The sequence below is a fragment of the Mandrillus leucophaeus genome, unplaced genomic scaffold, assembly GCF_000951045.1.
Source record: "Mandrillus leucophaeus isolate KB7577 unplaced genomic scaffold, Mleu.le_1.0 Scaffold13, whole genome shotgun sequence".
NCBI lineage: Eukaryota > Metazoa > Chordata > Mammalia > Primates > Cercopithecidae > Mandrillus > Mandrillus leucophaeus.
In genome coordinates, this window is record NW_012101254.1 from 6249143 (window position 1) to 6276793 (window position 27651).

General features: G+C 38.6%; 1 protein-coding gene across 2 annotated transcripts in view; it reads left to right on the forward strand.

Moving 5' to 3' along the window:
* The window catches only part of ASXL2 (additional sex combs like transcriptional regulator 2), a 152947-nt gene that overhangs the window by 113427 nt on the left and 11869 nt on the right, over positions 1–27651 (forward strand). For both annotated transcript variants that reach the window (XM_011972683.1, XM_011972684.1), the window contains 7 exons: positions 5272–5372; positions 8303–8429; positions 9443–9586; positions 17081–17244; positions 20321–20417; positions 22871–22976; positions 26672–27389. In XM_011972683.1, the coding sequence (XP_011828073.1) occupies positions 5272–5372; positions 8303–8429; positions 9443–9586; positions 17081–17244; positions 20321–20417; positions 22871–22976; positions 26672–27389 (1457 nt within the window). The remainder of the gene's footprint in view (positions 1–5271; positions 5373–8302; positions 8430–9442; positions 9587–17080; positions 17245–20320; positions 20418–22870; positions 22977–26671; positions 27390–27651) is intronic.

Genomic DNA, 27651 nt, shown 5'->3' on the forward strand with positions numbered 1-27651 from the left:
CTTGCAGTGAGCTGAGATCCGGCCACTGCACTTCAGCCTGGGCGACAGAGCGAGACTCCGTCTCAAAAAAAAAAAAAAAAAAAAAAAAAAAAAAATTAATAGTTTTAACTTTTACTTTTGTTTCTTTAAAAACATTGGCCAAGTAAAAAAGACAGACAATAATAAGCATTGGCAAGGATATAGAGAAAGTGGCCTCACACATTCCTGGTGGAATTGTAAAAATAGTGCATCCATTTTGAAAAACAGCTTGGCAGTTCCTCAAGTTAAACAGAGAGTTATTGTAAGACCCAGCAATTCCACTCCTAGGAATGAACCCAAGAGACTAAAAGCACATATTTAAAACATCTGCACACAAATGTTCTTCATAACATTGTTCATAATAGCCAAAAAGTAGAAACAATCCAGATGTTCATCAGCTGATGAATAGACAAAACGTGACATAGGCATGCAATGGAATATTATTCTACGATAAAGAATAAAGTATCCATACACATTGAAACATGGATGCGCCTTCAAAAGTAAGCACGTCGTTGAAAAAGTCATTCATAAACGAGCACTAATATATGATTTCATTGTATGAAATATCCCTAAGAGGCAAATTTATAAAGACAGAAAGTAGATTACTGGTTACCTAGGACCAGGAACATAGATGGGGTAAAAGATGAGTAACAGTTAACATGTATGGTGTTTTTTGAGGGGTGATGATTGTACAACTTGGTGAATATATTGAAAGCCATTGAATTTTATGTTTTTTCCCCCAACATTTTCAGAATAAATTTAATTTTGTTAGCTTACCAGGGAAAATACAATCACTAGTCACACAACAAATTGATTCTGAATGGATTGCAAAACCAAAGTTTAAACCTAAATCCTGATGCTTTTAAAAGAAAACAGAAAATAACATCTTTGTGGTCTTAAGATAGAGAATGATTCCTTGAATAAAACAAAAGATATTTAATATACTGGGGAAATAACAAATGAGATTATTTAAATATATTTTAAGTATTTCTCAGAAAGAGGAGAAAGAGACCGAGAGAGCATGTATTAGTTTGTTTTCACACTGCTATAAATACCTGAGACTGGGTAATTTATAAAGGAAAAAGGTTTAATTGACTCACAGTTCCACATGGCCGGGGAGGCCTAAGGAAACTTAACAATCATGGCAGAAGGCGAAGGGGAAGCAGCGAACTTCACATGGTGGCAGGAGAGAGAAGTGAGAAAGAGCAGGGAAAATTGCCTTTAAAAAACCGTCAGATCTCATGAGAACAACCTGCGGGGAGCTGCCCCCATGATCCAATCACCTTCCTACTTCAACACGTGGGGGATTACAGGTCCCTCTGCTGACACGTGGGGATTACAATTCAAGATGAGATTTGGGGCCCAGCGAAGTGGCTCGTGCCTGTAATCCCAGCACTTTGGGAGGCTGAGGTGGGTGGATCACCTGAAGTCAGGAGTTTGAGACCAGCCTGGCCAACATGGTGAAACCCCGTCTCTACTGAAAATACAAAAATTAGCTGGGCATGGTGGCAGGCACCTGTAATCCCAGCTACTTGGGAGGCTGAGGCAGGAGAATCGCTTGAACCTGGCAAGCAGAGGTTGCAGTGAGCTGAGATCGTGCCATTGCACTCCAGTCTGGGCGACAAGAGCAAAACTCCGTCTCAAAAAGCAAAAAAAAAAGATGAGATTTGGGTGGGGACACAGAGCCAAACCATATCAGAAGACTAAAACAGGACGTCTATCTAGCATATATAAAGAACTACCATAAGTCAACAAGAAAAAGATAGCTATTAATAAAACCACGGGAAGATAGACAAAATAACAGTCTTCAAAATAGAGGTTATTCAGTGACTAAAAAAGTGTTAACAAGTGTTCAACTTTCTTAGCAATCTGAGAAAAGCCTGATATAAACACAGCAACCAGGAGATTGAAATGAAAATGACAGAAAATACCAAGTGTTGGCAAGGATGTAGAAAAGTCATACACTGCTGGTGGCTTCAAAATTTTGTACAAGCATTTTGAAAAACTGTCAGTGTCACCTAAAACTGAAGAGATGTAAAACATAAAACACAAGTCCACTACTACATATATACCCCAAAATTTTTATGTGTCACCAATGCATTTTCTAGAATTTATATACTAGTACTATTCCTAATATTCCCAGATGAAAAACACTCACATGTACATAAGCAGTGGAATAATTGTGTGATATTTTCACAACAGAATTCAATGCTAATAAATGATTCGCAACATGGAAAACTACATATAAATTCAAAACAGCCCACAGAATGTAAAAAGACATGTACAAAAGAGTTTCTGCTGCACAATATTTATATGAAGTGTAAAAGAGGTAAAAGTAACCTCTGCTGTTAGATGTCAGTATAGTGCTCATCCTTGAGGATAGTGACCGGCTGGGATCACAAAAAGATAGCTGTGGGCTTAAAATATCCTTTTTAAAAAAATTTATTAAAAAAACCTCATTGTGCTACCCACTTGTGATCTGTGTGCATATGTTTAAATATTTTATTTTATTTTTTTACTTTTATTTTAGGTTCGGGGTACATGTGCAGGTTTTTAATACAGGTAAATTATATGTCATGGGGGCTTGGTGTACAGAATACTTTGTCACCCAGGAAATAAGCATAGTACCTGATAGGTAATTTTTTGATCCTCACCCTCCTCCCACCTCCACCCTCAAGTAGGCTTCAAATTTTATACTTTAGGCAAGATGTATAGTATATGAATTTTTTATATATATATATATATTTTTTTTTTTTTTTCCTTTTGTGATGGAGTCTCACCCTGTTGCCCAGGCTAGAGTACAGTGGCGTGATCTCAGCTCACTGCAACCTCCGCCTCCCAGGTTCAAGTGATTCTCCTGCCTCAGCCTCCTGAGTAGCTGGGACTACAGGTGTGTGCCACCACACCCAGCTAATTTTTGTATTTTAGTAGAGTAGGGGTTTCACCATGTTGGCCAGGCTGGTCTTAAACTCCTGACCTCAAGTGTTCCACCTGCCTCAGCCTCCCAAAATTCTAGGATTACAGGTGTGAGCCACCATGCCCAGCTGCTTAGTATAGAAATTTTAGCTTAATAAAGCTATTTTTAAAAAATTGGTCAGTATCAAAGTATACTGAGGCTATGATTTTTTTTTTTTTAAAGACAGAGTCTCGCTCTGTCACCCGGGCTGGAGTGCAGTGGCGCGATCTTGGCTCACTGCAAGCTCTGCCTCCCAGGTTCATGCCAGAGTAGCTGGGTCTACAAGCACCTGCCACCATGCCCGGCTAATTTTTTTGTATTTTTAGTAGAGACAGGGTTTCACCATGTTAGCCAGGATGCTCTCGATCTCCTGACCTCGTGATCCGCCAGCCTCATCCTCCCAAAGTGTTGGGATTACAGGTGTGAGCCACCGCGCCCGGCCGAGGCTATGATTTCTTTTTGCAGCTGAACTGTCTTGAATTATTCAACTCCATTTTTAAACATCAAGCTTTTTGTACATCAGCTCTTTTCCATATATAAATTATATACTTTTTCATAAAGGTTGGGATACAGAACTAAACTAAGTGTGACGATAAGTCAGCATCTTTTTTTTTTTGAGATGGGCTCTCGCTCTGTGACCCAGGCTGGAGTGCAATGGTATGGTCTCGGCTCACTGCCACCTCCGCCTCCAGGGTTCAAGGGATTCTCCTGCCTCAGCCTTCCGAGTGCCTGGGATTACAGGCATGTTGCCACCACACTCGGCTAATTTTTGTATTTTTAGTAGAGACGGAGTTTTACCATATTGGTCGGGCTGGTCTTGAACTCCTGACCTCAGTTGATCCGCCTGCCTCAGCCTCCCAAAGTACTGGAATTACAGGCGTTAGCCACCACGCCCGGCCAAGTCATAATCTTAATTGTTTGCTGCTATCTTCTTTAAATGCATCTACTGTGCATTCCTTTCTTAGGACGCCTAAGTAAATTGAAATACCATAGTCCAAAACTTGGATACACCAATGAAATATGCTTCTACATTTTTATGATTGGTAGCTAGCCTACCTATCAGTACGTATGTAATTTTTTTTTTTTTTTTGAGACGGAGTTTTGCTCTTGTTGCCCAGGCTGCAGTGCAATGGCACGATCTCCTCACCACAACTTCCACCTCCCAGGTTCAAGCGATTCTTCTCCCTCAGCCTCCTGAGTAGCTGGGATTACAGGCATACGCCACCACACCTGGCTAATTTTGTATTTTTAGTAGAGATGGGGTTTCTCCATGTTGGTCAGGCTGTTCTTAAACTCCGACCTCAGGTCATCTGCCCGCTTTGGCCTCCCAAAGTGCTGGGATTGCAGGCGTGAGCCACCGCGCACCGCCTTGTACGTACTTTTATGACATCTTAAAGCTTATTGCCCTTACTATGGGATATCATTTTGCTATTTGGGCCTTTTCAGTCCAACTACTATGAATAGAGGAAGACTTTAGTAAACATGCATTCTTCAAGAGTCATCACTAGCAGTAGTGATTATAATTTCTTGTTTTGTGTTTTTTTTTAATAAGGGTACTAAATCAGCAATTTCTGTATTTATCATAAATACTACTCACATATTGTTTAATTTTATAGAACATAAATATCTACTTGCTGTTTAAGAGGTATAGATTCTTAAAGAAAGAACCCTCATTCACATAAGACCCACTCAGGTCTGACTGAGCTCTGCCAGACTATATAAAACAGCTAGTGATGAAGTAGAGAGTGGTTACATCCTATGCAAATTCAAATTGCTTCCATTAGAGAAATCTTAAAATGCCCTCTCACATTGGTAAACCTGTAACTATTGATTTAAAGGATGAAGGAATGTAAGGATTAAAACTAGGGTAGAGTTTTGAGGTCGAATGGCCTTAATGTCTTTATTTTAAACTGCCAGCTCAAGGCCCTTCCACTATATCATGTTGTCATTAGATTTACTGTGAGACCATAGATACTGTCTAAAAGGTCCTAGAATCTTTTCTAAGTTTTATCTGATTTGATGAGTCATTCTTCAGTCAATTCTATTGAAAAATTAATAAATGGAAAGTGAGGAATACTAACACTCATACCTTCCCAATCCTATCATCCTTCACTAGAACTTTCTGAGGAAAAAAACTGAAAAGGGAGGCTGTTTGCAGTAAAACTCCAAAAAGTACATCGTTCCCAAAAGTGTTTGGTCACAGTTCTTACTCCAGGTAGCAGCATATGATTGGGGAAGGAATGGTGCTTGATATCTCTGTTAACAAAAATCTTTTATTGTCACTTTTTTTTCCCTAGTATCATCGTCCTCCCCACAGTCAGGCTGCCCATCACCCACCATTCCAGCAGGTAAAGTCATTTCTCCATCACAGAAGCACAGCAAGAAGGCACTAAAGCAGGTAAGCATTGCTAGTCTGTGTTTATCAAGTAGAATTTCCTATATTAAAAACGCACACCTCGGCAGTCTTTGGATATTTTTTGAAAATTTTTTACATTGGGCCCTTGTCAGTGGAACTTTCATACAGTAGCCCAATGTGGTTTTAGTAATTTATGCACCTCTTTGTAACACATGTTATAAGTTTTTGGTAGATACTCTTTTTTTTTTGAGATGGAGTCTTGCTCTGTTGCTAGGCTGGAGTACAGTGGCATGATCTCGGCTCACTGCAACCTCCACTTCCCGGGTTCAAGCAATTCTCCTGCCTCAGCCTCCCTAGTAGCTGGGACTGCAGGCGCCTGCCACCACGTCCAGCTAGTTTTTGTGTTTTTAGTAGAGACAAGGTTTCACCATGTTGGCCAGGATGATCTCGATCTCTTGACCTTGTGATCTACCAACCTTGGCCTCCCAAGGTCCTGGGATTACAGGCGTGTGCCACCGCACCTGGCCGGTAGATACTCTTTTTATCACATTTTTGAAGTGTCTAATTTGTTCATAGTTTGCTCAGAATCTTTCGTTTGTTTGTACGTGTGTTTTTAAATCATGAATAGGTGTTGAATTTTTCAGGTTTGTTTTCTTTGGGATTTATTGAGATGATCACATAGATTTTTCTCTTTTAATCTACTAACACAGAATTGCACAGCTAGACTTTCCTTTTTTCTCTTTTCTTTTCTTTTTTTTTTTTTTTTTGAGGCGGAGTTTCTCTTGTTGCCCACTGCAGCCTCCACCTCAGCCTCCCGAGTAGCTGGGATTACTTACAGGTGCTGATCACACTGCCTGGCTAATTTTTGTGTTTTTAGTAGAGACGGGGTTTCACCATGTTGGTCAGGCTGATCTTGAACTCCTGACCTCAAATGATTCACCTGCCTCAACCTCCCAAAGTGCTGGGATTACAGGTGTAAGCCACCACACCTGGCCTGGATTTTTTAACATTATACTATACTTAACTTTGTTGGGTACAGTGACTCATGCCTGTAATCCTAGCACTTTGGGAGGCCAAGGCAGGCGGATCACCTGAGGTCAGGGGTTCAGAGACCTCCTGTAATCCCAGCTACTTTGGAGGATGAGATGAGAGAATCATTTGAACCCAGGGCGTGGAGGTTACAATGAGCCAAGGTCGTGCCACTGCACTCCAGCTTGGGCAATAGAGCAAGACCCCGTCTCAAAAAAAAATTAAATAATAAATAATAAAAAAAAATGGGCCGGGCACGGTGGCTCAAGCCCGTAATCCCAGCACTTTGGGAGGCCGAGACGGATGGATCATGAGGTCAGGAGATCGAGACCATCCTGGCTACCACGGTGAAACCCCGTCTCTACTAAAAAATACAAAAAACTAGCTGGGCGTGGTGGTGGGTGCCTGTAGTCCCAGCTACTCGGGAGGCTGAGGCAGGAGAATGGTGTAAACCCAGGAGGCAGAGCTCGCAGTGAGCTGAGATCCGGCCACTGCACTCCAACCTGGGTGACAGAGCGAGACTCCGTCTCAAAAAATAAATAAATAAATAAATAAATAAATGTACACGATCACAGCAGAAATAGTTCTCAAAAAATAAATAAATAAATAAAATGTGCACGATCACAACAGAAATAGTTGCAATTAAGTGGTTCTATTAAATTTTACATTAATCTGAAATTAATGGGTCCTGTGAGGAGCAAGGAATGAATACTGGTGACTGCATCTGCAGCAAGTCTGTGAACATCTTCTGACCTAATTGCAAAGAGTGAGAGAATAAGCCATAATCAATGGTCAGTCAGTACAGCCATTTTATGTACTTTGTGCTTCTGCCTAACCTATTATAAATGTAGGTGAGCCTAAGCGAGACATAGAGCTCTCTCAGTTGTTTTTCTGCGTTGACAACTTAGAGTGAGGAGATGATTTGTTGCCACTGTGCCTATAGCATAGCCAGAGATACGTGTGAAATGTTAAGCAGGAGGAAACTATATTGGGAAAAGAGAATAGGAATCCAGAAGTAGCCAGTTGTTCCAGACTTTTCCACATGACAGCGTTAAGATCTTGAAACTGGCAACCTAGCAAAGTCAAACTTCAGGTTTTTTCCCTGAAATTACTTTTCTTGGTTTCTTTATCTTTTTTTTTTAAAAAAACCTTAAGTTAAAAGTTGCCTTCATAATGTTTTTCTGATTAAAATTTAGGCATTTCTTGTTTTTTTCTGTTGATTTTAAATAGTATTATCAAGTATATTCTATAAATTAAGAACCTCATAGAAATCAAAATATTCTGAAGTAGACAGAAGGAACCACACTGTTGTTAGAACCAGTATTGTCTAGTCTTCCCCCTCTGTTTATTGCATTGCTGTAAATTGCTGAAATTTGATAATTGGGACAGATCTCATTGCTGTCACCCAAGACAACTGATGTAGTTATTTACAAACTTTTGTACATATATAGTACCTCTGAAGCCTGCATAAACTAAATATTTACATTTCTACTTAGGTTTGATGCAGACAGGGCTCTTTTTGTTATAAGGCTTAGAATTTCATTTCTAGAAATGATTGAAAACATACAGTCTCTGCTTACAAGACTGGGAAGTTTTTGGCTTACCTAATGATTTTTTTAAGTTCCAAAAAATGCTAATGACTATTTTTCACATTTATATAAAGGAATGATACTGGCAAAAACTATCCAAACTCTAAGAATCATTTAGGCTTTGTGTTTAGTTGTCTTAATTTAAACTGATAAGAACAGATACTACATTTGATCTTAGCCAAAAGGCGAAGAAGCGAAAGTTGGCTTAATTTAGGATTTTGTTTGCTTTGATAGATTTCAAAGAAATGGAACAATCAGCATGCTTCTTGCCATTTGAAAAAGAAGTAATTTACTTTATATTATTACTAAAAAACTGATTTGTTTTGTTTCTTATAGTCTGTTTTATCTTTATAGGCTCTAAAGCAGCAACAGCAGAAGAAGCAGCAGCAGCAGTGCAAGCCAAGCATATCCATCTCCTCCAACCAGCATCTCTCTCTCAAGACTGTCAAAGCAGCCAGTGACTCTGTACCTGCCAAACCTGGTAAGCAGTTTGGGCAGTTTTTCAATGGAAGTTTCTTTTTCTCAGTATTTTTGTGTTGGTTTTCCTAATTTGTTTATGACATCATTTATTTTTAAATTACATTTACTTACACAATCCTTGTACTGCCAGAACATCAATATAAATCCTTCCAGGATAAATGGGAGAAGTTGTATGCAAAATAATCATACTGTTATTTAAAAATAACTCAGAGCCCAGGAGTTCAAGACCAGCCTGGGCAAAATAGTGAGACCCTGTCTCAACAACAACAAACAAAATTAGCCGGATGTAGTGGTGCACACCTGTAGCCCCAGCTACTCAGGAAGCTAAGGTGGGAGGATTGGTTGAGCCTGGGAGGTCAAGACTGCCATTAGCCCTGATCTCACCACTGCACTGCAGCCTGGATGACAGAGCAAGACCCTGTTTCCAAAAAAACGTTAGCACTGGGATTTGCATGTAAGAAGGAAATAAATGACTGACTTTCAAGATGATCTAATCTAATAAATGTTTGGAAACCTCTAATCAACAACCTTAAAATCTGATGTTTCCAAGAGGCGCAAACTAAACTCTTAGCCAGTTTTCTGTAAGAATAACAGGTTTTCCTAAGAATACATACAACCTTTGAGTTTATTTTGGACATGTCTGTAAGGCCTTTGGATCTTTTGTTGTGGTTGCGTGTTTGTTTCTACTCTAAACTTTCTACATACAGACTCTGTATTGTATTACATAATTCAGTTTGATACCATAAGCTGATTCTGTGGGCCTGCCAGACTCAGTCTGAATCTTACAGAACTGCATTTTTATGAGAAAGGAAATTTACCACTAGAAGCAAATAGTATGCTGGGAGGAAAAACAGTTTTATTTTACTCTCTGACTTTAATTCTCAAACTCAAAACACATTAGGGAGGGTCACATTGCCTCATACATAACTTCATTTAGTGAATGTTGAATGATTGATTAATTGCTTCTGTCTATAATCTCAGTGCTACCAGTCTTTACGTATTTTTTTCTCCTAGCAACATGGGAGGGAAAGCAATCTGATGGACAGTCAAACAGCCCTCAGAACTCAAACTCCAGCTTTTCTTCTTCAGTTAAAGTGGAAAATACTTTGCTAGGCTTGGGGAAGAAGTCATTCCAAAGATCTGAGAGACTCCATACCAGTAAGTTTGCTTACAAAGACTTCAGTTTTCATTACCATGATTTATCAGCTGCGTGTTTAAAATTCATCAGCTACCTGACTTAGGTACTTACAACTTAGATTTGAGTTACATAACAAAGATTAGACATAACTTTTGTTGTTGCTAACATAATTACTGTTACGAAATGAAAAGTAACAGGAACAGAATTGGTTTCATATGTCTTTCTTCTGTTATCCCCTGTTTACCTTTGAGCTCTTGACTGTATTCATGTTGTTCCTGTCTTCCTCTTAACAAGCTGTGTTTGAGAGAAAGATCTATTATCAGTCATTTTGTGGTTTATTTCCCTTTCTGCCAATAGTTTGCTTTGTCCAGCATTATTCATTTTTTATTTCTGTGTAAAGAAAGAAAGAAGGGCTTATAACTAAATATATATGACAGACTGATTTCTTCTCTCTATTCCTTTTGAAATCCCATTGAAATGGTAATATGGAAATACAAAAGATCAAATCCATACAGACAAAGAAAACAAGGAGACCACAGCTGGGCAAGAGACGTCAGCAAATTTTGAGAGATGAAAACTGGATAGAATTTTTCACTGAGCTGAAGAGCAGTTGCCAGGGATAAACCAGCCACATAAGGCTGCAGAACACCAGGAAGGCTCAAGAATTGGGGATATGATGTATTACAGAAGAGAAGGGGGAAATTTTGTTTGAAAGTTAGTAAGAAGCAGTTTGATGCCTTACCCCAGCAGGAGACAGGAGGTTTATTTTGAGGTGAAATTTGAACCAGAGAAACTCCAAATTCAGGGATATCAAACATAGCTGGGGGCAGATGAGGAGGCACTGTACTGAAATCTGGAAAATCAAGTAAAATGTAAATATTGAATAGGGATTCTCCTCCTTCGCTTTCAAAATGCTAACAAGACATATTTCTAACACCACTACTTCCTTCTTCCTCCCATCATGGTCCAGCTTGAGATTGGTGGATTGGTACCTAAAGACATTGAATAGTCTTAGAAAAAAACCTGCAGGCAAATATATAGATTCCCAGCTAAGCAGAGATCATCTTGATAATGTTTCATTAAGTTGAAGAAATTTCTTAGAAAAATCTGTCAAAGTGAAAAAGAGGTTCAGTAGGAGAGAAAAAGTAAGAAACTTGGAACAATAATCTAGGTTGTACGATGTCTCACATAGTAGGACTATCAGAAAGGAAGAACAGAATGTGATAAAAATAATATAAGAACATTATTTAGAGTAAAAAGCCACAGAATTCCAGATTAAAAGTGTGTAATAGGGATTAAGAAACATGAGTGAAAAGAAACCTATGCCAAGGCACGTTTTTAAAAAAATCCTTGAAACATATAGGGTCATGAAAAGGTAACAAAAAGCCTCCAGAAAGAAGAAAAATACTTCACATAGAAAGATTCAAGAATTGGGAGTACAGACATCCTTAGCAGCAACATAGAAGCTAAAAGTATAGCAGTGCAGACACATTCTGAGGGAAATTTATTCTGTATTCGTTTACATATTCCAGACTGATCTAAAGTGTTAAGTGTAAGAATAGAAGTAACAATATTTCAGACAAATGCTTTGTAAAAAAAAAAAAAAAAATCTAAAAACCTTAGTTTGATTCTAGATGGGATTGTACATTTTCTTAATTTAGTATATCACATATTTAAACCAAATGTGCCCTTTGATCCTTAGTTTCACTGCTAAGAATAAAAATATTTATTAAACAAATATCTATAGAAGGAATGCTAATAAGCCAAACACAGATTTAGAGTCCTAGGGCTATGATGATGAACAGAACAGTATTTCTTCCTCATGGAGCCCATATTCTACTTAAAATCAGTTAAAATTGAAATTTTAGTAAATTGCAAAAGAAATGTAGAGGTATAAAATTGAGAAATTATGGGCCAGGAATTTTTAACTTTCATGGAAAACTAGGAAAAATTAACCATAAAAAAAGAAAGCACCATTTGTGTTTATTTAAGTTTGACCTGATGGCTGAGAAGTAAGCAAAAGTCCATCTTCTTTCAAGCAAATGAGCATTAAGGGAAATAGTGTGGAAATTTTTGTAATGTAGCCACAATGACCATTTTCTTTTTTCTGAGATGGAGTCTCACTCTGTTGCCCAGGCTAGAGTGCAGTGGCGCAATCTCGGCTCACTGCAAGCTCCACCTCCTGTGTTCATGCCATTCTCCTGCCTCAGCCTCCCAAGTAGCACCCGCCACGACGCTCGGCTAATTTTTTTGTATTTTCGGTACAGACGGAGTTTCACTGTGTTAGCCAGGATGCTCTCGATCTCCTGACCTCATGATCTGCCAGCCTCGGCCTCCCAAAGTGCTGGGATTTCAGACGTGAGCCGCCGCGCCTGGCCACACAATGACTATTTTCAAAACACGTGGAAGAAGTTGTGTAAAACATAAATGATAAAACTAAATTAGCTAATTTATATAAAATACTTTCTAGCTGACATTGGTATCATTTTTATTAACTTCAGTAAAATTGATAATATATATTTTTACATCCCAGATTCAGTCAGAAGAATAAACATACCTCAGATTTCAAGTATAATATAATAGATTACGGCAACCTAAATTGGAAAAACTTGAGTAAGTCATCTTTACTAAAATTAGAGGACTTAAACTGACCACTTTGAAACAAAAAAGTATCTTCAGGGTACACAGTTCAATCAGTAGTAGAAAATAATTCACAACTACTTGCCAGTCTTTTAAGAAGTCAACATTTTAACTGAAGTTTGACTGTGATGTGCAGGTACAATGAATGCATAAATAGTAAAAATTATTCAAGAAAGGTTGACAGTCCAGTTCTATTAATTATATGGGAAAAGCAAACAAAGCTGTTGCTTTTCAAAAGTCTATAGAGGCATTGCAACATTGTTTATATTAAACAAAAAACTGGTAGCCACCTACCTTTATCATCAGTGGTATTCCATTTAAATTAATCATGGTGTATAGCAAGTTTGCCCAACCTGCCACAGGCTGCATGTGGCCCAGGGTGGCTTTGAATGCTGCTCAACACAAATTCATAAACTTTCTTAAAACATTATGAGATTTTTTTTTTTGGTGATTTTTATTTATTTACCTTTTTGTTACAGCTCATTAGTTAGTGTTAGCGTATTTTATGTGTGGCCCACAACAATTCTTCTAGTGTGGCCCAGGGAAGCCAGAAAATTGGACACCCCTGGTGTGTATGTTGGAATATGATGCAGCTTTTTTAAAAGAAAGAAGATTAATTTGTAGGTGATAATTTGAAAAATGTTCAAGATATTTAGTGAAATTAAAAACCAAATATGAATAACATGTACATTGTGATTTCATGTCATCCAATTTAAAATGTCATTTCTGGCAGGAAGGTTGGATTTGAATGTAGAAACCTTTGTTTTTATTTTGTATCTTTAGGTACTATTTGAATTTATAGATAACATTTACCTCTTAGACACTGTTTTTATTATTCACTTTGAAAAGATTTAAAATTTTATTGTAATTTGTTCTTTGGCCCAGGAGTTATTTTGAAGTTTTTTTGGTTTATTGTTAATTTCCAAATATATAGGGATTTTTGTTTATCTTTTTGTTATGAAGCCTCTGGTCAGATATCATGCATGAACTGTGTGATGCTTATGCCTATGTGGTATACTGATGAACAAAAGACTTTAAAATCAAATTGCCTGGGTTTAAATTCCTACACTAACTTAATAATGTGATTTGGGCAAGTTATATCTGGGTCTCACTTTCTTCATCTGTGAAATGGGGTGGTAATAGTTACCTACTTCATAGGGTTGTATGACAAATAAATGAGTGAATATATGTAAATACTTAGAACAGTGTCTGGCACTTAGGAAGCCCTATATAAGTTTGCTGCTGCTGCTGTTGCTGTTACTGCACTACTGTTACTCAAAATTTACTGAGACCTCCTTTTTTTGACCTAATCTGAATTTTGTAGGTATACTCTAGTCGTTCAACACATAATTCTGTGTTTGTTAGAGCAAGCTTGTTAATCTGAAATCAGCTTTTTTTTTTTTTTTGACACAGAGTGTTGCTCAGTCACCCAGGCTGGAGTGCAGTGGCATGATCTTGGCTCACTGCAACCTCCACCTCCCAGGTTCAAGCAATTCTCCTGCCTCAGCCTCCTGAGTAGCTGTGATTATAGGCGCATGTCACCAGTCCTGGCTAATTTTTGTATTTTTAATAGAGACAGGGTTTCACCGTGTTGATCAGGCTGGTCTTGAACTCCAGACCTCGTGATACCACCCACCTCGGCCCCCCAAAGTGCTGGGCTGGGATTACAGGCATGAGCCACTGCGCCTGGCCTGAAATCAGCTTTTTAAGTGAGTGATAGCTGCTTTTGGTTTGCTTGATTTATTAATAATTGAGAGAGACGTGTTGAAATTTCCTATCCAAATGGTGGGTTTGTCCAGTTCTTTCAGTTTTTATTTCACATGTTTTGAAGTTACTTTATATTGGATGTTTTCATGTTTAAAATCTTTCTGATGGATTGAATGTTTATTTACCTTATCATCAATAAGTGTTTTTACTAAAAGAATCTTTCATTTGATGTTAATAAATGCATGGTTAGTTTTTGCCTCGTGTGTGACTTCATTTCTTTGCCCTTGTGCTTTACGTAATCTCTCTCTAAATAGCTTATAACTGGCTGAAATTTCTTTGTTTTGGTTTCAACCCAGTGACAAGCTCTCATTTGATGAGTTTTATTTATTTACATTTACTGTATTTGTTAATATTTGGACTTGTTTCTACAGTCTTAGTTTTTATCCTATTGCTGTGTTTCTTGTTTCCTTTCTTATTCTTTTTTTCTTCGAGAAAGAGTCGCGCTCTGTCACCCAGGCTGGAGTGCAGTGGCGCGATCTCAGGTCACTGCAACCTCTGCCTTCCAGGTTCAAGTGATTCTCCTGTCTCAGCCTCCTGAGTAGCTGGGATTACAGGCACCCGCCACCACACACAGCTAATTTTTTACTTTTAGTAGAAATGGGGTTTCACCATGTTGGCCAGGCTGGTCTTGAGCTCCTGCCCTCAAGTGATTCGCCTGCCTTGGCCTCCCAAAATGCTAGGATTACAGGCATGGGCCACCGCTCGCAGTCTCTTACTCTTCTTTTAAATTTCTGAAAAGGTTTTTTGGCTTTACTAATTTTTTTTTTTTTTTTTTTTGGTATATTCATATTGATTCTCGTAGCCTTTTTTTTCTCTCTACTGAGTTTGGTATGCACTCGATTTCTCTTAGTGGTTAGTGATTCCTTAAATGGTACCACACATTTAAAAAAATTGGTATATCATAGTTCTAAATATTTTTTAGTTAAATGTGATATGTCTTTAATTCTTAAAAGTAACCATCTTGATTTTCCTCCAGAACAGGGGAAATACAACAGTTCAGTGCTTATCTTTTATATCTGGACTTAAATAAATATTGTCTTTTTTTTGTATTTTGTTTTTAACCTCACAAATCAGACACTAGAATACTATTATTTTATATAAACAATGTGTACATATATTTATCTACATGTTTACCTTTCTCTATTGTATTTCAACCCATTCTGCAATGATTTTCTTTCCTGAAGTACAATAAGAACTGTATTTGTATCAGGTTTCTGAGTAGTGAATGCCTTCAGTTTTGGTTTATAAATATCCTTCTTTCATGTTCATTTTCGAAGGATAGTTTGGTGGACATGCATTTGTAGGTTAGTGATTATTTTCTCTCAGCATTTTACAGATATTATTTACCTTATTCTAAATTCCATTGTGTTAAGAAGTTTACTACTGCTCTTTCGTTCCTTTTTATGTGATTGTTCCCATCCTCGTGGATGCTTTCAAGCTATTTTCTTTGTCTTTGATAAACACTTTTACTATGCTGGGTCTCTGCATGGATTTCTTTCTGTCCTCTTTGGAATATGTTCCACTTCTAGAGCTTTAGGTTTGTGGTTTTCATCAGTTGCTGTAAATGTACAACTGTCAGTTCTTGGAATATTGCCTTTTTTCCATTCTCTTCATTTTCTCATTCTTGATCTTCAGTCAGGTATTTGTTAGACCTTCTCATTCTGTCATTTATGTTTTTGCTAAACCTCTAAAAATATTTTATCTTCCTTTATATTCTGAGAGTATAAATTGGGTAAATTGAGAGTAAATTGTTTGGCTATATAGTGTAGACCCTCTTTAATATTGTGAAACTACTGTTTAATCAATTTCATCAATTTTTATTCTACATTTCTAGGTGTCCCATTTTTTAAAGTCTGTGTATTCCTAATTGTTTTGTCCTTATTTTTGTAATTACATTCTTTATTTCCTTAAACATTTTGTACATAGCAATTCTGTATTCTATATATCTGATAGCTTCAGTACTTCTAGGTCTCCATCTGTTATTTCTAGTTTCTAATGATTCTCTCTTGTAGTGTCATAACTTCTCATTTTTTGGGTAATCCTTCTGAAGTAGTAATGCTAGATTTTAATTTGTAGGAATCCAGTGGGATTAATTTGAGGGAAATCCTTTCTTTTGTTTGTGCTTCCCCCAGGAGGCAGAGGGTGTATGATTGTATAGGTCCCAGAGTATTATGTAGATTAACATTTTGCTAGATATTGTTAGATTTTATTTTATAAGATTATGCTGATTCAGCCCCATCAGCAGTATTTGAAAGTGCTTTTTGCTTTTTTCGCCTGCATATTCCCATTACCATATTGCAATATTTTGCCACTTCATAGACAAATAATATTTTATGTTCATTGGTTTAATTTGCATTTTTAAAAAATATTAATATCTTAGCATCTACTTAAGGTTAGTGGACTGAATTACCTTTTAATTTCCTTTGCTCATTTTTCTCTTGGTGGTATTTGTCTTTTTCTTATTGATTTGTAATTGCTATTTTCATATGAAGAATAGCAGCCTTTTGTCATGGCTTCTAAATATTTTTTCCAAGTTGGTCTTTTGTGTATATATATAAATTTTTATTTACATTTTAATCCTTTGTGTACTCAGTTTTTTGAAAGATTGTAACCTTCTGGTTGTGGACAGATTTCCTAAAACTGCTAAGCTATTAAATCATAACATTTTTAGCCACTGCAAATTAAAATCAGTGAAAAAAAAAGTCATGAAAAGAGGCAAAGGATATCAGTATAATTTGTAGATTTGGATTTTCTTTCTTAGACATTCTTCCTATCATTTATCATAAACTTTCTCAGTTTTTTGGGGGAAATAATCTAGTGTCAAACATAAAATGCAGTTTTAGTATGGTAGAAGACTCATTTTTACAGACTTTGTTCTATTTATGCAGAGAAGATAGATACACTGTATTCTTTTATCCTCTATAAATGAACAAAACTTGTTTTGTTAGTCTTAGAAGAAAATCCTAAGATCTTAAGCGTTACCTTCTTCACAGTGTGATATTTAAATGCTTACAATTGTGGATTTTTAATACTGCACAGAAAGCTACAGTTTATATAGAAACAGGACTTGTGAAGGAGGCCCAAACAATCCTTTTCCGTTTTTGTAGGACAAATGAAAAGAACTAAATGTGCCGACATTGACGTTGAGACACCGGACTCCATTCTGGTTAATACAAATCTGCGAGCACTGATCAACAAGCACACATTTTCAGTCCTTCCTGGAGATTGCCAACAGCGACTGCTTCTACTACTCCCAGAGGTAGATCGACAGGTGCGTCATTGAACTCCTTAAGATTTTAAAAATAGCTGTTTATGTATACTTGTAAAGTGGTATTAATGGTACTGAGAAGTAAGAATATTTTTACGTAAGTTTCTTAATAGGCGAGCTTTTTAAGGCTTAGGAAAAAAAGAAAAATTCTCCTGCCAGAATTTCAAGATTACAGAATTATTTTGAGTGTATTAGGATTTAGGCATCCATAGAATGAAGTTCAGGAGGAGGCCGGTCATGGTGGCTCACACCTGTAGTCCCAGCACTTTGGGCAGCCAAGGAGGGCGGATCACCTGAGGTCCGGAGTTCAAGACCAGCCTGGCCAACATGGCAAAACCCTGTCTCTACTAAAATACAAAAATTAGCCGGGTGTGGTGGCAGGTGCCTGTAATCCCAGCTACTCGGGAGGTGGAGGCAGGAGAATCACTTGAACCTGGGAGGCGGAGATTGCAGTGAGCCAAGACGGTGCCACTGGACACCAGCCTGAGTGACAGAGTGAAACTCCATCTCAAGAAAAAAAAAAAAAAACGTAAACTTCAGGAGGAAGAGTTGTCGTGGTCCAGTATCAACAGGATGTGGGCCAGTGCCTCAGTGGAGTGGGAAATGTGAGGAATAAGCCAAAAACATAGGTCCAGATAAATAAATACAGCTGGAAAGACAATGCAACATGGTATGAACAGTGGTGGACTTGAGAATGTTCACAATTTGCATTCTTTTGTTACATTTTTCTAAGAGAAACATTTATTACTTCCATAATAGAGAACTTAAAACCCAATACAAGTTATACTTAAAAAAAAAGTAGCAAAAAGAAATACCAAACGTCTGGCAAGCGTCAAGGCAGGGACCAGAGAACTTTAGTGATTTACCTTGGTCAGGAATAAAGTAAAGGTCTGAGACTTTGGCTTTCATCAGGGAAAACAGTGTACCAAGTCACTCCCTCTTCTGATCTTCTGTTTCCTCCCTCTGGAAAAGGAAGATAGAAGAATTATGATTTTTTAAGCTTTCTTCACTTGTGAGATTTTTAAAAATCTCAGCTGTGTTCTAAGTAATGTGATAGGTCTCCCTAACCTCCAACTTTTAAGAATGTTTATTAAAATGATGAGAGAGAGATGTTTTCCTTAGTTTACACAGTAAAAGAACTAGTTATACTCTTGTTCATAGTAAGAGGATAACAGAATAAGTAGACTACAGAATTCATTATTAGCTGATTGACTTATTGAGTTAAAACTAAATCTTTCTAATTCTGAAAATCATCTTCCTACTAGACTTCATTGATAACAATTTCATAGTGTTATGAATCAGAACATGTCAAAGGAGTTCAGAGTCCGTTGTCCAGAGAGCCCAAATAAATGAGGTATTCTTATAGAGGTGGGGGCAAAGAAGTGAACCCGATTCTTCTTGGTGACTGCTCTCCCTACCATAACTCTTGTAGAAATTATAGCTTGAGGATGCCAGTTCTTGGTTAGAACAAGTTAGGAGACTGAAGTTTCAGCAGTTTTAAGAGAACCTCTTGGAGATTGCTCTCATCTTTTTTTTTTTTTTTTTTGAGACAGAGTCTCACTCTGTCGCCCAGGCTGGAGTGCATTGGCTCGATCTCGGCTCACTGCAACCTCCGCCTCCCGGGTTCAAGCAGTTCTCCTGCCTCAGCCTCCCGAGTGGCTGAGATTACAGGCATGTGCCGCCACACCTGGCTGGTTTTTTTTTTTGTTTTTTGTTTTTTGGGTTTTTTTTGTATTTTTAGTAGAGATGGGGTTTCACTGTGTTAGCCAGGATGGTCTCGATCTCCTGACCTTGTGATCCGCCTGCCTCAGCCTCCCAGAGTGCTGGGATTACAGACGTGAGCCACCGTGCCCAGCCCAGGTATTCTTAATAGGGGGTTACTTGTCTAGTTTTTCATTTGTTAACACGGTTGGAGCCCACAGTAATCTGAGTAACATTGTCCCTATGTGTAGAGAATATGGAATTTCGATTAAGTGAAATACAAACTACTGTCAGATGCAATTTAGAGTGTTTAAAGAATGAAAAGTTTGAAGCTGTACTTCACTGTGTGGAGTATCCAGCAATGAGCAGTAGAAAAATATTTAGACCAGAGAAAAACATAGGTTTGGATCAAAACACTTCTCTTTCAATATATTTGAAGGCCCATGGTATGGAAGAGGTAAACTTTTGTTATATAGAAAGCAGATTTGGGATTAAAATAACTTTTTCACAGTTGGAGGATTAAACTGCAGAATATATTATCTTGTAGTGGAGTAACTTGCTTATCACTGTAATACTCAAGTAGACACTGGATAAACTGCTTTTATAGGAACACCATTACCCTTGTACCAGTTCTCTGGAGTATGAATCAGCAGTCAGCAAACTACAGCCCACTAAGCAATTTCCAGCTGACTGCCTGATTAATGAAGTTTTATTGGCTTAAAGCCACTCCTATTAGTTTTCATATTGTCCATAACTACTTTTGTGCTACAGTGGCAGAGTTGAGTAGCTGAAATCAAGCCATATGGCCTGCACAGTTGAAGTATTTGTTGTCTAGCCCTTTACAGAAAGTTTACCAATTTCTGCTGTAGAGCCGGGGGAAATGATGTCGACCCACATAGGTTTGGAAAGTAAAGTTGGGTTAAGAAGAGTTCCTCAGTCTCAAGGATGTCCAAATCGTTTTCTTAATTTTCTTCAAAAAACTGTTTTTGACTTAAAATTTACATTTAGATTTTTAGTCCATCCTTTTTTTTTTTTTTACATTATTTGAATCTGGGATTCAGCTTTATTTTCTACTGGTTGGATAGCCAGTTGTTCCATCACTTTATGTGTGGTTCTGTGAGTAGATTTTTAATTATTAGGGAATGGGTGTGAATGGAGAGAGGAGTGAGGAGAGGTAAATAGGAAAGCAATGTTTTAGAACAAAGTGATATTACATTAAATAACAGAGTTGTCCTGAATAAGCACATAGTATGAGATATTCATATTTCTATAAAATTAAATATATATACATTCTTTTCTAAAATGAAAGGAAAGTCAAATACCCCATGATACCTTTCACTTTCTTTGTAAGCTTTCCTTGGCTTATTCTTTGACCCAGGTTGGTCCAGATGGTTTAATGAAGTTAAATGGCTCAGCCCTTAACAATGAATTCTTCACTTCAGCAGCCCAAGGCTGGAAGGAAAGACTCTCAGAAGGTAAGTGCTCTACCTAATGTGTCTCCCAGGTGGTGTGTGCACCCAGAACACCTCTCTTCCTCATCAGGTAATTTAAGCAGTTTTGGAAGGTAAAGGACAACAGGATGTTACGATAGGATAGAATCAACTATCCTGTGTGAAACATGTTGTTAGACTTTTATCTAGTGCTTATGTTATCAGGTTAACACCAGATGGAGTCCAGCAACACGTTTATTTAATGATATAAAGCTTCCAAGAAATTAAAAAATACAGATTTTTGTGCCCTGCTTCTAAAGATTCTGATTCAGCAATTCTACATTAATGCCTAGGAATTGAAATTTTATTAGGCTCCCTAATAAGAGTGTAGAATTAGTCACTTTATGGTGCTCTGCATCCCAGTTTGGTAAGCAGTGAGATAACCTGTTTATTACTGCCTAGCTTCAATAAAACTAACAGTAAAATCAATCAGTGAGAATTTTTTAAAAGATCACTTCATTAAGGTATATTTGTATATTTCATATAATCATATATATCATATTTCATATATCATATTTTATATTTCATATAATATAAAATTCAGCCTTTTGAAATGGACAGTTAATTGGCAGTCAGAACATTGTAGTAAGTATGGATCATGACCAAAAATTACTGACTGTGATCACTGGTCTGCCATGTGTGCCATGCTTCTAATGACTGATTGTGTGTGGGCACTGCATGTAGTATCTCTCAGTACTAGCAGTTCTTCACCTCTGCAGCTGAAAAACACCTGTGGTATTTTTAAAAATACTGATGTGCAGACGCCACTGTCAATGATTTTGTTTTTATTGCTCTGGGTTAGTGTCAGAGCTTTATTGGTTTTGTTTGTTGGTTTGTTTCAAAGTTTTCCCAAACGATTCTAATATGCAGACGTAAGTAAAACCACTGGCTGAATTATTTTTATTATATCTGTTTTTCAGTATACATGGAATAAATAATAGAACTTGAAAAGTCGTATACCAAAGAATAGCCTTAAACAAGTGTGAGAGACTTTAAAATATATACATTTGTAAGGAGCGCATTAGGAATGCTATTCATTGTTTATTTTCTGTCAGATCCCTAACAATTAAGTTAAATGAAGAGCTAATATATAATCTAGATTGTTTTTTGAAATTGTTGACTTTTCCCATCCTCTTCTTTTAGAAGAAATTCTATGTGGAAGGGATCTCTTGCTCTGATTACTGTGGACCTTTCTCTTTCCTACAGATTTTTCTTGGGCAGAGACCCCCCCTTTTTTTGGAAAGATTAAAACATACCATTTCTACCAGTACATTTCTTTAACTAACAATAAATTGGTAAAGGATTTACTTCCTCAGCCCCCACTTTTTTGCAAGTAGGCACTGTCAGCAGTGATACAGCGATTATTATTATCAGTGTTAACTTTTTTTTTAAACATGCAAACAAGTGACTGCTGTACCTATAGTCATGTGATCATATTTATGAACAGCAACTTGGAACACTGTATATATGTGAACAGGGTTCAGTACATTTTATTCCTCATTTTCAGATACACAGTAGACTCAACAGCAGGAGTTCTGGGTTGGATTCTGACAGCCAAATTCCCTCTTTTCCCAATCCTTTGCCCATGACTGTGATGTCCACGGTCCTCTAACACTTTTCCTCTCCTTCTTCTCACCCCCAGGAGGTCTTAAACTTCAAATTCTGCCATTTCTACCTCTTATTCCTTGATGTCCTGGGTATTAGAGTATAAAAGGGAGCAGCCTATCTGAGCCACAAGTTTGAAGATGGCCTACCAAGCACATTCACTGTTCTCTGCTGATGGAGTGGGAAGGATTGAGGTGGTTGGTAGTATATGCAAATAAATGGCATATTCAGAGCAGTTGGGTCTTTGGCATGTTGAGTATCTTCTTGCTAGAGCATTAGCCTGGTACAATTTCTGGAACAATTAGAAAACCGACAACTCCAGAATAACTCCCTACCTTTTTACTGGAATCTCGAATGCTTTTAAGTAGGGCCATAGCTTTTCTTTATGCAGTTAGACATAAAAAGCCTAAAATTAAGTTGCCTTGGAGAAACTGAACTTTAAAATAGTAAAAATGCCCAGTGGCATAGTTTATTGAAAGCACATCACTTTTTCTTTTAGTGGAAAATAAATTGGAAGTTCTATGTAAGAGATAAAATAAATCTGTATGGAATGTGATGTTTGGAGCGTGAGGAAGGTACCACAGGGAAGCCCAGAGAAAAGGCTCTGTCAGCCTCAACTGAGTACTGAAAGCTACATGGAGTGGTGTGCAAACATATTTTTATTTCACCTAATGGCATTTACGTCCTCCTTTACAGTGAGGAGGTTTGGGGAGTTGCTGTTACTTTCACGTGATAGTATTCTGATTCCTGCATGAGTCTTTCATGATTTATAAATAGTTACATGTTGCAAATAGCATTTTTCTATTGAATATCCTTTTTTGGGTACATTGCAGGTGAGTTTACACCTGAGATGCAGGTGAGAATTCGACAAGAGATTGAGAAGGAGAAAAAGGTGGAGCCATGGAAAGAACAATTCTTTGAAAGCTACTATGGGCAGAGGTAATATTAAGACAGGTTCTATAAACCAAATGTTAATTCCTGTATATATGTCATGTAGTGCTTTATCTCATTACCCTCGCAGAAATTCTAGGCCCCAGTTTCCTCCTTTTTTTTTTTTTTTTTTTTTTGTCTCACTGATTCTTCTTTAGGAAGAAGTTTTTTCTTTTTTTTTTTTTTTTGAGACGGAGTCTGGCTCTGTCGCCCAGGCTGGAGTGCAGTGGCCGGATCTCAGCTCACTGGAAGCTTCGCCTCCCAGGTTTACGCCATTCTCCTGCCTCAGCCTCCCGAGTAGCTGGGACTACAGGCACCCGCCACCTCGCCCGGCTAGTTTTTTGTATTTTTTAGTAGAGACGGGGTTTCACCGTGTTAGCCAGGATGGTCTCGATCTCCTGAGCTCATGATCCGCCCATCTCGGCCTCCCAAAGTGCTGGGATTACAGGCTTGAGCCACCGCGCCTGGCCTGAAGAAGTTTTTTCTTATTATGAATCGCAGATTCACAGAATTAGATTACTCATAATCCTTTACCCTTAAAACTGTCATTGTAGGTGAAATGGCTTCTTTAAAAATAATTTTTTTAGCCGGGCACAGTGGCTCACGCCTATAATCCCAGCACTTTGGGAGGCCGAGGCGGGCTGATCACCTGAGGGCTGGAGTTTGAGACCAGCCTGACCAACATGGTGAAACCCTGTCTCTACTAAAAAAATACAAAATTAGTTGGGCGTGGAGAATTACTTGAACCTGGGAGGCGGAGGTTGCCATGAGCCAGGATTGCGCCATTGCACTCCAGCCTGGTGGGCAAAAAGAGCAAAATTCTGTCTCAAAAAAAATAAAATACATTTAAAAACAAAAAAACCTTGAATTAAGAGTCCCTTTCTTTGAAAAGATTGGCTTTTCTTCTGGTTACTTTATAAGATAGAAGAATACTGAAGTTCGTTTTTTGTTTTTTTTTTGAGACAGAGTTTCATTCTTGTCGCCCAGGCTGGAGTACAGTGGCGCAATCTCAGACTCACTGCAACCTCCACCTCCTGGGTTCATGCAATTCTCCTGCCTCAGCCTCCCCAGTCTCTGGGATTACAGACATGTACCACCACACCTGGCAAATTTTGTATTTTTAGTGGAGTTGGGGTTTTACCATGTTGGCCAGGCCGGTCTAGAACTCCTGACCTCAGGTGATCTGCCCTCCTCAGCCTCCCAAAGTGCTGGGATTACAGGTGTGAGCCACCACTCCCGGTCAGAATGCTGAGGTTCTGTCCACTTTTTATAGTAGTTAATTATCCCAAAATGTAGCTATCCAGAATCACTAAGGAATCTTAGGAATTCTTTAATGTGGACTATTAGAATCAACCTGTAATTAAACAACCTGTCCTCTGTAAAAGGCACTCTGGGAGATGTACATAGCTGAATAAAGATATAAATTATGTTTAAAAGAGACTGTAGCCTAAATCAGTTTTTTCCCCTCAACAAAAGGTCCAACAATGAAACTGTAATAGGACATTTAAATAGATGGTAAGGGAGATGTTTTGTTTGAAAGAGGATTGAACACCTGGACTCCTACTTGTTAGTCTCCCTTCCTTCTGCACACCAGTGGCAGCTCTTAAGGAGACCTGTAACCACAGCTTGAAAACTAAGTGCTCCTTTTCCTTGTCTCCAAGTAGTAGTTATCCATCTCCTTCACAGTCATTTAGGAAATATTCCTATTGAGATTAAGAGTTCCATAAACTATGGCCGGGTGCGGTGGCTCACACCTCTATCCCAGTGCTTTGGGAGGCCGAGGTGGGTGGATCACTTGAGCCCAAGAATTCGAGACCAACTTGGGCAACATGGCAAAATGCATCTCTACAAAAAATACCAAAAAATTAGCTGGGTGTAGTGGTGCGCTCCTGTAGACCCAGGCTGAGGTGGAAGAATTGCTTAAACCTGGGAGGCGGAGGTTGCAGTGGCCAAGATTACACCACTGCACTCCAGCCTGGGTGACGAAGCGAGACCCTGTCTCAAAAAAGAGTTCTATAAGCTGATTTTTCTACATTTTTGGTATGAGCATTGAGTTATAGAAGTGATGTTTTGTACATTTAGACTGTTATTGCAGGTAGCAGTAATTCTACAAATATTTGTTCATTCCCTCCTTTTTCTTTCTTTTTTTCTTTCTTTTTTTTTTTTAAAGACAGGGTTTCACTCTGTCCCCCAGGCTGGAGTGCAGTGGTACAATCATGGTTTACTGTAGCGTTAACCTCCTGGGCTTAGGCAGTCCTTCCACCTCAGCCTCCCGCTAGCTGGGACTACAGGTGCATGCCACCACACCCAGCTAATTACTGTATTTTTTGTAGAGGTGGGGTTTTGCCCTGTTGCACAGGCTGGTCTGAAACTCTGGTGTTCAAGCGATCTGCCCACCTCCCAAAGTGCTGGGATTATAGGCATGAGTCACTGTGCCTGGCCCATCTCTCCTTCTTAAGCAGATAGAGCATTACAACAGTTCATGGGTCTTTCTATTGTCAACTGTTACTTTCTGTCAGCATTTATAGAAAGACTGTTTTTTATTATTGCCCAGTTTTGTCCCTAGTCATCCCGTCTCAGAAGCACTCTTCAAAGTCACCAAAGAAGGCTCATTGATTTTACATGTTGTACAATATTCTAAAACATTAAGAAGAGTCACTAATGACCTTTACAAATTAGCCCAGCTGTTAGCCAAGCCACATTATGGGAAGCTCATTGGAACTGTACCCTCAGAATATCTTAGAGACACTCGATCTCAGAATTTTAGAGCTAAACCAAGTGGGATTTAAATGGGCTTTCCAAAAACTCAGCTATAATTCTCAGCTTCTATAGAACATTGACAGCCAGCTGTCTCCTCAGGTCCTCTTAGATTTTTTGGGCCAGAGTTTGCACAGATATTGCAGGGAAGAGTTGATCACAATCCCAGGGTGGAAGAGTCTTGGGCTTCCTTCAGTTCCCTTACAGGTAGTCTATGATGCATGCCTCCAGACAATGTGGCCCCTTTATAAGCAGAAGTAATAATAATAACTGCCATTACTGAGCTTTCATTATGTGTTAGGTAAGTACTTTATATGGATTAACTTAATTATCATAGCAACACTATGAAGTAATTAAACCTAGTGAACAGTTGAAGAAACTGAAGTAAAGAAGGCTGGTCATCTACTTAATATCACAGGGATGGTAGGTGTCAGAGCCAGAATTTGAATCCAGGCACTCTGACTCCAGAGCTTTCACTACTAATGATAGTGAAGATAATACATGAAGAATACCTGCTGTCTCCGGGGTTTTCCTAGGCATTGTCATCTTCCATTATCTCTAGTGTTTTTTTTTTTTTTTTTTTTTTTTTGGAGACAGAGTCTCTCTCTCGCCCAGGCTGGAGTACAGTGGCACGATCTCAGCTCACTGCAACCTCCGCCTCCCGGGTTCACGCCATTTTCTTGCCTCAGCCTCCCAAGTAGCTGGGACTACAGGTGCCCACCACCATGCCTGGCTGATTTTTTGAATTTTTAGTAGAGACGGGGTTTCATCGTGTTAGCCAGGAGGGACTCAATCTCCTGACCTCGTGATCCACTTGCCTCGGCCTCCCAAAGTGCTGGGATTACAGGCGTGAGCCACCACGCCGGGCCCCATTATCTCTATTAATGAATGCTTTCAACAATGTGGGCTATTTCTCAACTAGAATATTTCTTTTTCCCCCTTTTTAGTTCTGGCCTGAGCCTTGAAGATTCTAAGAAATTGACAGCTTCTCCCAGCGATCCCAAAGTAAAGAAAACCCTAGCTGAACAACCAAAATCAATGCCTGTGTCAGAGGCCTCTCTTATCAGAATAGTTCCAGTAGTCCCCCAGTCAGAGTGTAAAGAAGAAGCGTTGCAAATGTCATCACCAGGCAGAAGAGAAGAGTGTGAAAGCCAAGGTGAAGTGCAGCCGAACTTCTCCACATCTACAGAGCCCCTGCTTTCCTCAGCTCTCAATACACATGAGTTTAGCAGCATTCTTCCCATCAAGTGCCCACAGGATGAGGATCTCTTGGAGCAGAAGCCAGTCGCCTTTGCTGAACAGGAATCTGGGAAGAATCATCTCACCACAGCTTGTAATTATAACAAAAGTGAAAGCCAAGAATCTTTAGTTACATCGCCAAGCAAACCCAAGAGTCCTGGGGTTGAAAAACCAATAACGAAGCCCACAGCAGAAGCAGGTCCACAAGAGACCACTGTGAAAGAACCTCTAACAACTCTTGTTGATCAGAACCCAGAAAGCCTCAAGAGGAAGTCTTCCCTTACCCAAGAAGAGGCCCCTGTGAGCTGGGAGAAGAGGCCACGTGTCACTGAGAATCGCCAGCACCAGCAGCCATTTCAGGTCTCACCACAGCCCTTTCTCAGTAGAGGGGACAGAGTCCAGGTGCGAAAAGTACCACCTCTCAAGGTAAGAGAATGGAGAGAATTGAAAAGGAGAGATGGTGTGAACCCTATGTTTTTGGTCATACCTACTAAATTTCAAGTAATTTGTGGTAGTTCTTAATGCAGAAGCGGTTGGATATATTTGGTAAGTATGTAACTATGGCCTTACACAAATAAAATGACAGATGGGCATTTAGAACTGCAGTCCTACATACAGGTCTTTACTGGTGTTTGCGTAAGGAAGGTACCTGGGCATCTAATGTAAACCAGCCCCATTCTCACTACTC